This window comes from Rhea pennata, chromosome 11 (genome assembly GCF_028389875.1).
Source record: "Rhea pennata isolate bPtePen1 chromosome 11, bPtePen1.pri, whole genome shotgun sequence".
Classification (NCBI taxonomy): Eukaryota; Metazoa; Chordata; class Aves; order Rheiformes; family Rheidae; genus Rhea; species Rhea pennata.
In genome coordinates this window covers 23,062,718-23,076,248 of record NC_084673.1, presented here as the reverse complement: position 1 = coordinate 23,076,248, position 13,531 = coordinate 23,062,718, and the positions used below count along the sequence as shown (strand labels likewise).

Here is a 13,531-nt window from a genome sequence, read left to right as displayed (position 1 = left end):
ATCTATGCCAAAAGCTGTCATCTCTGGCCATCAGCATACTGTCCTAGCCCTTTGGGATGTGGGAACTAGCACACGAAAAGAAACGGGAGGAAATAGAGCCCGAAAAGCACCAGGGTTTTCCAGACTTTGCTGGACTGAGAGGGGTTAAGTGATGAAAGCCAGCAAGCCTGAGCAATCAGAGAACATGGTAAGAACTGGAAGGTTAAATTAGGATTAGCAATGCGTTCACAGGAAAGGCGCCAACAGCCCCACAAGACATTTCTCAACCCCTTATTACTCCCTGAGATCATATCTGCCCACAGAGGGGTCGGGTCCGAGGTTTCCACACCACTTGAAGCAGTGGGTCGATCCTAGAACAGCCTTCTCAGGAAGTTCCTCTCAGCTGTGGGGCTGCACCAGGGCTGCAGTGCCCTCTGCCATGGTTTGGGATTTCTCACTAGTACCTCACCAGGAATGCTGGTCCTGGCTCCAGTCAGCTCTGAGGAGCCCAGACCGTTGTGTCTCTCAGTGAAGAGCTGGGGAGCATTTCCTTGCAGGGCCTCCAGATGTCTGATTCTGCTTTGCCCCCTCCTCTCCCTCTCCCTCCCCAAGTACTCATTGCTCTACAGCCCTCTTCTTTCAGCTCTCATTTGGTGGCTGATTTGATCTTGTGGATGGCATACGGGCTAGACTCCTTGGGCATCCAGATCTCCTCCCCATCATGGCCTTGGTGCTCTGCCACCCCCTCCATTGCTGCAGTCAGCTCAGGGCTGAAGATGTTGTCTGTTGCCCGGTAGGTGCGGGTGAGGCGGCGGAAGGAGGAGTCTGAGGAGCTGTCATCAGGAATGTCTTCATCCTGTTCATCCTGCAGTTTGGTCCCACTCAGCTCTGAGTTTCTCCCCAGCTCTGGGTCTTTGAAAGCCTCCCTCACGTCCTGGATGAAGGCCATCTTGGGGCTGATAATGCAGAGCAGGAGCATGAGGCCTCCTGAGACCCCACAAAGAAAATAGAGGCCAACTTTTTCCGGGATGCCTGGGGGGAGAAGGGCAAACAAAGACATGAGGGTATAAGCTACTCCTGGAGCATGCAGTACACCAGGTTGCCAGAAACTCCTTCTGCCAGCTGTGCAGAAGGAAGAGGAAGGGAGGAGAATAGCAGAGATGCCCTCAACACTCAGGCTGCATGCAGGCTGAGGCTAAAATGATCCCACTTTTCCTGTGACTATGAAAGCGTCACCAAGAGCCCCTGCAGGAGACTCCGGTTCCCATGGGAGAGGAGGTACAGGGGTCACTGCTTGTGATCTAGCAAAGCCTGTCTTCTTGGTGCAGCGGGAGGAAGCCCTGCCCCAGTGAGATGCAGGGCTAGTAGCACAACAGATGGAGTCATAGCTCCAGGAATTTACAGAGGGAATTTCCCATGTTGAGGGACTACCTTGCTCTTAGAGAGGCACTGCCCTTCTTCTGTATGGGAACTGATTCAGAAGGGGCAGGGAGGAATGAAACCCAGCAGGTAATTCAACTCATAGGAAAAGGAAGTATCTTTCTCTCTCCCTTGCATGAGGGGCAGGACTGCAGCAGTAAGGCCACAGATGTGCAGTCTTGCGGGTCATTCAATCTTTGAGCTTCTATCACATTGCTCCATTTCTCACTGCCTCCCTGATGTGGTCATGTCAAAACAGCATGGGCTTTCAGTGCTCTGCTTCCTCACATGCCTGCTGACCAGACCTCGCCAGGATAGGAAGGCTGGCATAGTCCTTCTGGAAGGGGTTTGGCTGCCTGGATTTGGGATCTGAGCTTGCTGAGCTCCAGGTTGAGCAGGGGCTGACATGGGACCTGAGCCACCCTCTCAAGTCTCTGGTTCTCCCTTCTCCATGTCCATCCCAGTCCTCAGGGTGCTGTGTGAGAGCCAGGGCCACATACCCCAAATGTGGGCAAAAGCTTCCAGAGAGCTAGTAAAAATCATCAGGTCTTCCCGGAGCCTGGAGAACCTGGGCCCTTTGTACCAGCCACCTGCAGCGAACAAGGGGACACGGTCTTAAGGACTGAGACACAAGGCACTTCCCAATGACCCTTCCCCACTACCTGGCTGCCTACCTCCACCTGCCTCCTTCCCAGGTTCTTCTTCCTTCATTTCCTCTCTGCCTGTTGCAATACTTCTCTGCAGGACCTTCCCTCTCCTCCCCTCCCCTCTCCTCCCCAAGCAGACCCCATCTCTCTAGCTCCTCCAGAGCTCCCTTTGCACAGACACAGACCTGTGAGTGGTTTCAGATGTGGATTGTGGGCCGGTTTTTGTAAGGCCACAAGACCAGCTCCAGGACCAGTGTCAGCTCATCTCACACTAGCCCAATGTATCTGTGCTGCCCTGCAGCACGTGTAGATGCTCTCCATCCCAGGATTTAGTACATGTGGGGTGGCTTTCCAAGACTCCCTTGAGAGAAAGAATGTCAAGCCCAGGGCACAACCATTGTGTGAATGAGTCCCTGATGGCAAGGGCAGGGGAGCAGTGCTGGACTAAGAGCACTCACGGAGCAGGGTGAATGATACAAAGACTGAATGAGCCGCCACGGGAACAGCGCTGCACCCATGCTGGCAGAGAGAGGCCCGAGCTTGGAGAAGTGCCCCAGATCCCACAGATGCAGATAAGCCGTGGAGTTGTTGAGGGCAAGGATACAATGAAACACCACTTGCTGTGTGGCCCAGATGTGCAGAGGCTCTTGGTCGTTACCGTGTGTGTAGTCCGAGAGCAGGAAGGGGTCCGAGGTGTCAGGGCCCACCTCCTCCAGCAGCTGCCTGGGCACTGCAATGAGAGTGTGCACTGCTTCGAGAGGCTGGCCCTGGGAAGATCAGGGTAGCCGTGGCAGGCAGGGGACACACAGGCCACCCCAAAGGACACCACCCGAACAATCCTCCAGTGGCCCAGCTCACCTGCCCCCTGCCTGCTTGTCCCCAGCGAGCCCTGTACCTCTGCTTGTACAGTGTGGGGCTGGCAAGAGGGCACAGCATTGCCCACAGGGTCAGCAAGCAGCTCCCCCACCTTCCCAGCCCTGCAGATAGCTCCTGAACCCCTCACACAGATCTCACCACACGTGTAGGAGACCCGCAGCTGCTTCTTCATTCCAGGGAAGCATGGGTCCCCAAAGGTGGCTCTGTCAGCAGTCACAGTGCAGTTCTCCTTCCGATGGCACTTCTTGGAAACCCTCCTCAAGGCGTCGGGAGCCAAACACTCTAGGAACACACAGGTGGGTGGGAGCCCGCTCTGCCACCACCAGCAGCGCACAGCACAGCTCGATGGAACTGGAGCAATGCCACGGTCCTTGTGGATAGGGCCTGGACCCAATGGGCAATCCCTGCCTCCCCCTGCCTGCCAGACACAAGTCAGGTGGGTGCCAAGGGTTCAGGTCCCACCAGCACATCCTGCCACCCAAATTTCTGAGAGATGGTCTGCCATCTGAGAGATGTTCTGCCCCATGCCTGCTCCAAGTGCTGCCAGTGTAGTAAGGCATGAAGGCTGTGCGTAAGTTCAGGCATGTAGGAAATCTCATGATCTGGAACTCTGAGCATGCCATAAGCCATACACACACCTGAGACAGTTCATCAAGTCACCTTCTGGGGGCTTGGTCTTAGCAGAAGGCATAGCATCCCACACAGTGCCTGTGTAACAAGGCTATTTCCCTGTACAGTGTGACTATATATTTATTACCCTCTCCGTGCACAGGTTCTGGCCACATTTCTGATGCTGACACCATCCCAACATACCTATATGAGGTTGCTCAGTGTTCAGGGCATCACACTCTGGCTTGCCCCGCAGGAATCGTCCATAGCTTGCAGAATAAATGGCCAAGATGGACTTTGGCCGGCAGTGTAGCCTCAGCTTGTCATTCTCACATACAGTCTTGATGCGATGGTTAGCTGGGAAATGACACCAGAGTGTTCCAATGTGGCTTAAATCATCCCAAGCCCCCTGCCCTCACTTAGCTCAGCCCCTTAGCCCAGCTGAGTGTTCAAGATCTACCACTGCTCCAAGGGTATGTTGGCTGGCTCTGAGCTGCTGCTCCCCAGCTGAGCCTCTGGCAGAGTGATGTCTGAGCCCACCAGCCTGCTGGGTGAGAGTGAATGCACACAAAGTGCTGTGAAGAGGGGCTGTGCTAGCCCCAGGGGCACTCTGGGCCTAGACAGGCACTTCCTGCAGCAGAGCAGACAGGCAGAACCATGGCAGTGCAATTGCACGCAAGAGCAAGTCTCGTGCCTTTCAGAACTTCTGGCACCATCTTCTCCTCCAGGAGATTGTTAGTGGCACTTCTGTACACAGCCCACCCTGCTGCACTGCCCTGCCTGCTTCAAGTTTGTCCCACAGCCCAAATGCCCCAAATCTGTATTGTTCCTTCTCCTCATTGCTTTTTTCCGGGATTGTATAGCACCTAGCACAGAGCTTAGACCATGGCTGGACCAGAGCTGCCAGATAAAGCAGCAGCTTAGCTTTTTCCACCCATTTCTGCTTGACAGAAGTGCTGAGGCAGAGGGATCGGCTGGCCTCAGTTTTGCCTCAGCGGTATCCCAGCATCTGGGAAAGAACCCATGCTAGTGCTCTACCCCTACTCCGCCTCACCTGGCCGGCACTTGTAAGAAGCAATAAGGTACTTGTGTGTCCCAGGACACGGGTCTGGCCCAAAGACTTGGCTGTGGACTGAGAACTGGCACCATCGCTGGTCCTGGCACTCATCCAGCAGTTTCTGGTGAAGCAAATGAGACAGATTTGAAGAGTGTTGTGTGTAGAGTGTTGAAGCTGTTCTCATCTACTGTCTCTTGGTGGCATCACCAGGCTTAGAGAAATGGCCTCTTACCCCACAAAAGTGCCCTATGGCTGCTCACTTCCCTCTGCTCATCCCATGGGTGCTCCTGGTTAATGTAGCAGCTTTAACAGAGTCAGTTCCTAGAGAAATTCCTCCCCTGTGCCCATATAGATATGTACTCTAGCGTAGTTCTGTGCCAAGCACTAGCCCAGCACCTTGCAATGCCTGTACAGAAAATCACACTAGCGCTGCTCCGTGTAACACCGACACAGCCATGCACATTAGTGTGGCTCTTTGCAATGGACATTCACATTAACACGACTTCATGCAACATCCGTAAAGACATGCACATTAGCATGGCCCCATGCAATGCCTGTACCAGACCACAAGATGGGGAAGAGATTTCACACTGCAGCCTGCACCTTACATCTGCCTGAAGGCTGCATCCCAGCTGGTCTGGCAAGTTAAGGTGGCCTGTGGTGCCATGAGGTGCCTAGTTGCTGGCACCTAGCTGGCCCACAGTTGCCATGCATACTAGAGACCCAAGGCAACAGCATGACATCCAAGCTGAGCCTATGATTTTGGCAGTGCCATGTTGGCCATGCTGCCACAGGCTGAGATGCACAGTAGGTGGACTCTCACTTGGTGCCAGTTCAAACCTGCCTTCCTGGGAAGCCTTACAGGCTTGGTCTGTCTTTGGGGCCACGGCTTCTGTTCCTAGCACCTAACATCTCCCTAGATCCTAGGCATGCCACCATCCCCAGCAGCAGTGAACCTACAGCTTCAGCACCAGTCTTCTCATAGAGAGGGGAAGAATGAGGCCAAGAGGTGTTCCCTATCCATGCCTCTCCAAGAAATAACTTTTGGACCCCAAGGATCCCAACACCTGAGGTAGTCCCAAATCCCCGTTTTTTTTCTCTACTTTTCCAGTCTCATCCCCTTCCTCTCTGCCACATTTAGAGCATAGCTTTGAGCTAAAATGGATGGACGAATCTCTTCTTGGTCTTTGATGACTGTCAAACATTGCTGGCAGAAGTGAAATTTGAAGAGGAAATGCAATTAATCTCAGTCTCCCAAATCTTCCCTAAATAGACCTAAGATGAACCTCAAGAGCACTTTTGATCTCTGCTCGCCAGACTTCCTTCTTCTCTAAAAGATCTGCCTCTGGGCATCCTTCCCCATGGTTGTATGTTTGTACTCACCCCCATGGCATGAAGGGAGGTTGGTTTGTGCCCCAGGTTTTACCCAGCATGTGATTTCCCTGCTGTCCTTCGTGTCTGTCAAACTGCTGTGAAGGGCAGGATGCTTAGTACTGCTGTAATTACGCTCTCTTCATTGGACCAACCCAGTCACAATAAAAAACTGGGAGCAACCAAGCATAATCATTGCAGATCAGGGCTCACACTTTGTTTTATAGCAGTGGGACAACCCTTCAGATCCTGAATGCCTGTCCAAAGGCAGTGCATAGCCCTTCCTCTCAGACAGGCTGTCAGCTGCACTTTCCACTGGAAGGAAAGTGAGCAGGAGGTATGGAGACCAGCTGCAGCTGAGATGCTACTGACACTAGCAAACCCAGCCTGGGTGCTGCTGCTCTGATGAGATTACTGGTGACCTTAGTGAGTGGTCCTCTTCCACTCCATCTCCCTAAAAAGCTGAGCCATTGAGCTTGAACCACAGTAGGACGGAAGAGAGCAGTGTGAAAGAGGTAAGTGCAGAACTTCATAGCAAGAGTACCTCGTCTCATCTGCTCATTCTTGCTTCTCAGACAAAGGAGTATTTCCCCTCTGCTCTCTTCCAACATGAAGTCCAGCCCCTCTCTTTCAGTCACTGGTGGACCGAAGGGCTGTGCAGCCTTGTACTAGGTGAGCGTGGAAGAGAACCACTCCCATCATCAGCCCTCACATCCACTACAAGGCAGCAATTGCCACCAACGTAGTGGTTAGAGCAATTTGATTTTGCACTGCAGTGGGACCTTGCTGTGTTTCCACTGAGAGCCATCATGGATGGAGAGGATTCCTATACTATACAGTCCACACAGATCCTGACCACTGCCATTCACAGTCCTGTCCTTTCAGTCTCTAGATGTACATGCCTGACCACATCCTCCAGCACATCAAGCCACTTTACACACAAGCTCTAAGTACCCTGAACCAAAGTGTTTGCAGTGTGGTTTGTGGGACCTCTAAGACCAGGTTTGAGCCATACTAACACAGAAATTCTGGCTTTGTTCTTGCAGAGTCCCTGGGGATATGTGAGAAGCCATAAGAAGATTTGCAGCTGGAGCAGGATGAGGCAGAAAGATCTTGTGAGCTAACAAAACAAGGAACTGGCTTTTCTGAGCTCTTGTTGCTTTTCTCCAGCTTCATGTTCTCTTCTCACCACAGTAAGCTGTATACACCTCGTTTCACTCTGGTAACCCCAGACCTAGCTAAAGGCTGGAACTGGGCTTTCTCCAAGGGTGAAACCTGGCCTTCCTTGCTCAGGATTTGAGAGCCTGGTGCTGAGGGCAGCATCCTTGGAGTACCCTGTGCATCTGGAGTACTCTATGTCTGAGACAGGGAGCACTTCACTGCTAAGAACAACGCCACCATTTGCATGGAGGTACTGAGGGCTACCATCTCCTCCTCAGACCATATGCTGTAGAAGCATTGTAGACCTCCTCTCCCTACCACAGGCACACTGTTAAATTTTCCCTGGCTCCCAGACAGCTGAAGTCCATTCCAAAGCACTTGTGGAGTGAGTGAGATACAGCACCCTGCTCTACCACATCAAAATTTTACTCAGGTCAAGGTCGATCCCCAGGGTCTGTGCCAACCGTAGTGGAAGCCCAGCAGGACTGAAGCACAGTGTACCAACTGGGCAATGCTCTGAGCCTAGTCACACTTCCCAAGCCTGGGAACCCAACTCCTACACCACTCTTTGCTCTGGGTTGAATCCCAGCTGCCAGGTGTTTTTCAGAGCCCACTTTGTCCTGTAGTGTTTCTCCAAAATACAGCTCAGGATGCAGCAGTACCTCTCCCAGACTTGTATCACAGGAATCCGCTATGGAAGGTCTTGTCTATCCTTGTATCCTAGAAGCTTTCTAGAAAAAGGATGTTGCCAGGAGCTGCAGGGGTTAATCCTGACACCAGTGGGGCCAGTGCCCACAGGAGAGAGTGGAGGCTGTAGTATTAGCAGCCATGCAGCCCAAATGGGGAGCCCCATGACCTGTGGAGTTGTGCAGCACCACCCATAATCCTGAAAGGGTCATCCTTACCTGGCGGGCTGTGGCAGACATGCATTCGGTGCTCTCCTCAGAGACATTGCCAGGGTTGGGGCAGAGGTGCAGGCTGGGCACACGGCGCCCATAGAATGCACCAAGGATGCTGACAGTGGTCTTGTGAGGGCACATGATGATCAGCTGCTCCCCATCACAGGTATGGATAGTATGGTTCTTCAGCACCTTGCGCAGGTAGCCTGGCAGGGGAGAACATAGGGAATGTTGGCCAGAGCCAGGAATTAAATACCTAGGGCCAAGGGGATGGCAGTGCCAAAGTTCCCAGCTGCTGATGGCAAAAAAGGGTGTATTGGACAGAGGCACTTACTACGCAAACACAAGCAAGGCATGGGTGCAGCAGAGAAGGGCAGCTTGCAGCAAGGCCTATATCCAGCATTACTGCCAGACATCTGGAAAGCAATATAGACCAACTGAGCCGAGCAGCAACAGAAGCAAAAGGTGGAGGCAGAAAGACAAGTCAGAAAAACATACGTGAAAGAATCACATGTGGATTTATAAAGGGTTTCAAGGAAGTCATAATCTTGTTGTAGAGACATGAAGAGGAGAGAGCAGAGATGGACTAGAAACTACTGGAGTCCAATTTATTATGCAGTGCCATATACCAAAAACCTCTCTGCTGTTCATTGTTGAGCCATGAACTGAAGGGCAGGAAAGCTTCAGTGGCTACTTCACTATTTGTCATGCTCTCTCTGTCACAAGGATGGGAAGTCTAAGAAGGAGCAGGGTGAAAAGGGCAGGAATCAGCAGCTGCTGCTGTAAGACAGAGCTCAGGGATGGCTAACAGAGTTCAAGGCAAGTGAGGACTACTCAGAAGGAGAATTTAGAGTGGGGACAGCACATAGCTGGATCGCTGTGACTTAACAAGTTACCAGCCATCAGCTGAGCCCATGTAAACGCAGGTCTCCGATTCCTCTGACTGAGAAACTCAGTATGTCAGTGTAAGCCTGTCCTAACCCATGTCACCAAGGTAGGCTAAGGTCATACACAGCTCAGCAATAAGGCTTAGGAAGCTGCAGGAGCTTGTAGCCAAATGACCGCGCCGAACCTTCTGGTCTAAACTGAAGAAGCATCTTAGCTCATTCCTCAACCCATTCCTGGGCCAAGTTCCCAGCGAAATGTGAAATAACCAACTGCACAGTTTTATCTTGTGTTACACCTATGTTATCCTCATGGGCACTGTACAATACATTTTCAATTAATCCTTTTTGCAATTGGTACCAGCATTTCTCTCCATGAATTTTCAGTGCAGGAGTATTTCTCTCTTTTAATCCTGCATAGTTTGTGTTCAATACCAATTAGGCTGTTTTCCCTAAAAGAGACAGTAAAGTCGGCCCACCGTGCCCAACCTAGGTGACATTTAACAAGGTTTAACACAGAGATATCAGGTCTGGTTGCTATTATGCATTGGGTGGTGAGTGAAAGAGGAAACTCATTCCATAATAACTCTGAAAACTGCCAAGGATGCTCTGAGTACACTGTTTGCTGGAAGAGGCTGAGGAATTGAGAAAAGCTGACTTAAAATGATGTATCGGGCCTCGGACAGAGTAGTTTGCAGCATACGTTGGCATAAAATCTGAGGGGATGTACTACTTTGAGGCTCTGAGGTGAAGAGAGGATAACCCGTTATCTGCCAGGCCGGACTCCAGCTCTGGGGGCCTTAGGGGGATGCATACCCATTCCCCACCTGTGGGGTCCTTGAAGTCATGCACACATTGTCCCACAGTCCAGCTGCGGGGTCTGGCACAGGACAGGTACCACATCTCCCAGCCCATATTTGAGGTCATGCTAGGAGCACAGTCAGCAGCGAGGCATCACCCAACCACCCATGGCCCTGCACAGTGTGGAGGACCTTTGCAGTTCCCTTTTCTGTGCATGCCCCAGCCTGGACCCATTCTGCCCCCCATATTATTAGATAGAAAGAGAAAAATCCTTGGAGCAGCCATCCTGCTTCATGTTTACACCTAGCAAAAGCCCTCCTGACCTGCCTCAGTGTGGGCAGGTATCTCCGACGCTGCAGGGTCTGCTCCTGGAGACCAGTCTGAATCTACTTGCAAGGCCAAAGCATTGCTACAGCATCTGAGCATCAGCCTGCAAGTTCTGTGGTGGTATAGGCACACAAGAAAGAAATACCAATAAATTAAGGTGGCGGCATCACTAAGCATTCAGGGACTCACACAGTTTGCCCTTATCAAGCTTTTCACTTTCTCCAGTCTCTGAATAGTGAAATACTGCAGGAAAGGGTTTGGAAGGTGAACTGGGGGCGATGAGGGAAGGGATGACATCAATCTCAGCTGTCCCCAAGGCTGCAGGCTCACAAGCAGTCTCAGTACAAGGATTGCTGCCTGGCAAAGCTGGAGTGGCACACATACTAAGCTGGGTTGTCTAGAGCGGGAGCAACCCCCAAACGATGCTCCTTTGCTCTGGGTGTCTGTTCACAGCGTTGTGCTTCTCCCTGTGTCCGTCCGGAAATGCCGGTGCCAGGCTCAGCAACACAAAGGGCCCTTTTCACCTTCCTGCAGCACCACTGCTGACACTAACCCTTCAACGTCGGGAGCCAGGGCTGCTTTGAAGAGCCACCACCATCCTTGATAGACAGTTGGGGCAGGCAGCTGGGAATTGCCCCTGCCCAAGGTTTAACTTTTCCTTCAGACACAGCCAGCTGCTGGCATTTCTCTACCCCTTTCTCTTTGCTGAGAGAGCTGAGAGAGCCACCAGCTGCCACGTGTCATGGGAGGGCTGCAGCGTTTCACAAGTAAGGCCTTGCTCACCCATCTTCAGGCCAGAAAAAAAGGAGAAAAGAAGAAAGGAGAGTGGGAGGAAGGTGGAAAGGAATGGATAACTGTTTTAGCAGGGTCAAAGCCTAAGGGAGAAGCAAGGATGCTCCTTAGAGGGCACAGAGCTGGCCTGGCCTCTTGGTCATAGTCCCTACAGAGAAGGGACAGGATAAGCCCCTCACCTCCAGTTGTCTCATATCACTACAGTGCCACAGCTTAAAGGACTCCAGGGGCTGAGACAGTGCATGAGGCCTTGCCCAGGCTGCTGCCTTCCTGCTGGATTCCTGCTACATCCACCAGCTGCTACCTCCACAGTGGTCCTAAGCCTGCAGCAGCTATGCTGCATACCTGCATACCTGCAGGACCCTCCTGCAGGCTCTGGAGACATCCTGGGCTCGGCTTCTGCCTGGCATTGATCCAGCCACCCTCTGTCTGTCTGTGAGATGCCTGGAGACGACGACAAAACACTCTATGGCCAAGACAGCCCTGGGACTCCCCTTGGCTGGTGAGTCAAATTCTGATGATGATGAAGAGGGTGGGGAGATGAAAGGGAGGAGATGCAACTTTTCTCACCAACTTTTATCTCTCTGCTATGTCCTAGCTCATATCCCTGCAGCAGGAGAAGCAAGCCTGGGTCTCCAGAGCCCTGCTCTTCTTCTGGAAAGCCTTGAGAGGATCAGGCTGCTGACCCATGAGCAGCCTGTGGACATACCCACAGTGCTGACAGTCACACAGGAAGAAAGCCACCAAGCCTCACAGCCCTCCTCCAGTGACTACAGAGCTCATAGCAAGATGCTCCCAGAGAAGTCATTTCTGGCTTACTGTAACCAAGAAATCCTTAAAGTCACTATCTAAATCAATCATAAAGGCTCAAAGTCCCAGAGATAGCTGACACAAATCCTTTGTGTGTGCTATGAACTGTAATCTCTACGCTGCTTTCATCAGGTGCCAGGGACAGGATTTCTTTACTGATCTCAAGGTTTTTACACAAATTTTAGGATTTTTAGTTGCAAGTTTGGAGCACTTGTCTGCCAAAACACAGCCTGCTTTGCAGAAGGCACCCCATGACATATTTTTCAGGACTGGCAGTTTTTGTTTTAAATCAGAGGCACTGATGGCACTGATGTAGGACTCTCACGGGCCCTGCACGAGGGTACATCGCACTGTCTCCACCCAGCACCACCACATACACCACTGTCAGGCTGTGAGTACTTGCACAGACATTTGTTTTAAGGAAAATAATAGCAAAGCGGCTGCAGTCAGATTTTGCAAATGATTATTTTTGCCTCATGGTTCCGGTGACTCAGTCCCTGGTCTCGTGGTTATGAAGTTAACTCTGCCCAGATGAAATCATATCCTCTCCCCCTGCAGCCCTCCCTGCCACGCTCGACGCATCTTGTCGCGCTTTTGTGCCTCTTGAGCAAGGCAGTGTGGAGTGGAAGGTGAATGCAGCAGCCAGCCTTCAACAGGCTGTTGTCAAGTTCAAAAATACCCTCCACACATCCTGTTTCAGTCTCCACCCAGATGAACGGTTTCTCTCAAACCGTCTTGTGGCCAGCAGCTTTCGGACCAGGCAGAAGACAAGAGCGTGTGGTCTTTTCTAGCCCAGTCTGGTTCCTGTGGGCTTTGGCAGCCAGGCCGGGCTAGTCCTTGCCCAGGAAGGGCAGCCCCCCGGTACTCATCCCCAACATGCCTGCTCAGATGGCCTCCTGCGTGGGGGAGCAGGGATCTCACCTTCCTGCCTACGCGGCAGCTGTGAGGCTTGCCGCTCACATGGGAGTGGACCCGATCTCTAGTCTGCCCAGTGGGCAGAGCACCCAGCGGGCTGTCTATACAGGGAATGGCTCTGGCCGGGGACTGTGGGCACCTGCTCTGGCTGGTGACCCTGTACGGCTTCAGCCCATCTCTTTCCTCTCCATCTCACAGCAGCAAAACGCAGCTCACAAGATGGTCATAAGTACTGCAGGAGGCTTCATCTCTGTGTTCATACATCACCCAACATTAAGGGCATACCCCTTTCAGCAGAAAAGGGGAGAGTTAAGGGTCTCAGAAAAGCTCTGAGATGTTTGTAACCTTTGTCTTCTGTTTGGCATTTCTGCCTATGGACTCTGCCAGCAAGAACAGCAGCAGGGTTAGCTGGTCCCTTGCAGCACTTTGGGAAAGGCTAACACATGTGCATGGGGTATTTTTGGATCCCAGGTCTGATCCAGGAATAATAAGTAACCTTTCTGGAGAACTTAACATGGCCTGGATTACCTTGTGCCTCAGCTGTTCCTCATCCCACCCAAAACAAACACAGCCCTCACTTCGTCCTTCCCCTCAAGCAAGCATGGTCCCAGGCTGCTCTTCACATCCCAGACCCCCCCTCCCTGGCCAGGATGGAGAGTCTGGTCGGTGCACACAATTCAAGGAAGCTATCCTCCCATCCCCACCCTCTCCAGCCGTGTTGCCCGGCTGCTGGCAGCTGTGTCCAGAGCTACCCCCACTGCACCCCCAAGCGCCCTGCCCATTGCTTCGACTCACCCGAAAACTCAGGGGCTGCTTCCACCCAGGCAGAGAGGCACAGGAGGGCCAGGGCTGCCCCTAGCCCCATGAGCTGAAGCCCCTGAAGCTGCCAGGCTGCAGCCATGCTGTAGCTGCTTCCAGTCCGTGCTGGCTCCTGCCGGAGAGGATTTGCTCGTCCCTCGCGGCAGCTGGCACTCGAGGTTGGGA

At 52.4% G+C, this 13,531-nt stretch overlaps 1 protein-coding gene across 1 annotated transcript; it reads right to left on the bottom strand.

Annotated features, from left to right (window-relative positions):
- Positions 1–625: 625 nt before the first annotated feature.
- LOC134145509 (protein eva-1 homolog C-like) lies at positions 626–13,448 on the bottom strand. The gene is made up of 8 exons (XM_062585060.1): positions 13,343–13,448; positions 8,025–8,224; positions 4,585–4,708; positions 3,735–3,887; positions 3,060–3,203; positions 2,704–2,775; positions 1,899–1,988; positions 626–1,011 (listed from the first exon to the last, which is right to left on the bottom strand). The coding sequence occupies exons 1-8, from the start codon at positions 13,446–13,448 to the stop codon at positions 626–628; spliced, it is 1,275 nt and encodes a 424-aa protein (XP_062441044.1).
- Between the last annotated feature and the right edge of the window lie 83 nt (positions 13,449–13,531).

Bases quoted from the DNA above. Each gene is read 5' to 3' on its own strand.
- LOC134145509 (XM_062585060.1), bottom strand. From the start codon at position 13,448: ATGGCTGCAGCCTGGCAGCTTCAGGGGCTTCAGCTCATGGGGCTAGGG. The intron at 4,709-8,024 runs GTAAGGATGACC...TTGCTTCACCAG, and splicing joins TGTCTGCCACAGCCCGCCAG to AAACTGCTGGATGAGTGCCA. The intron at 3,888-4,584 runs GTGAGGCGGAGT...GTCATTTCCCAG, and splicing joins TTCTTACAAGTGCCGGCCAG to CTAACCATCGCATCAAGACT.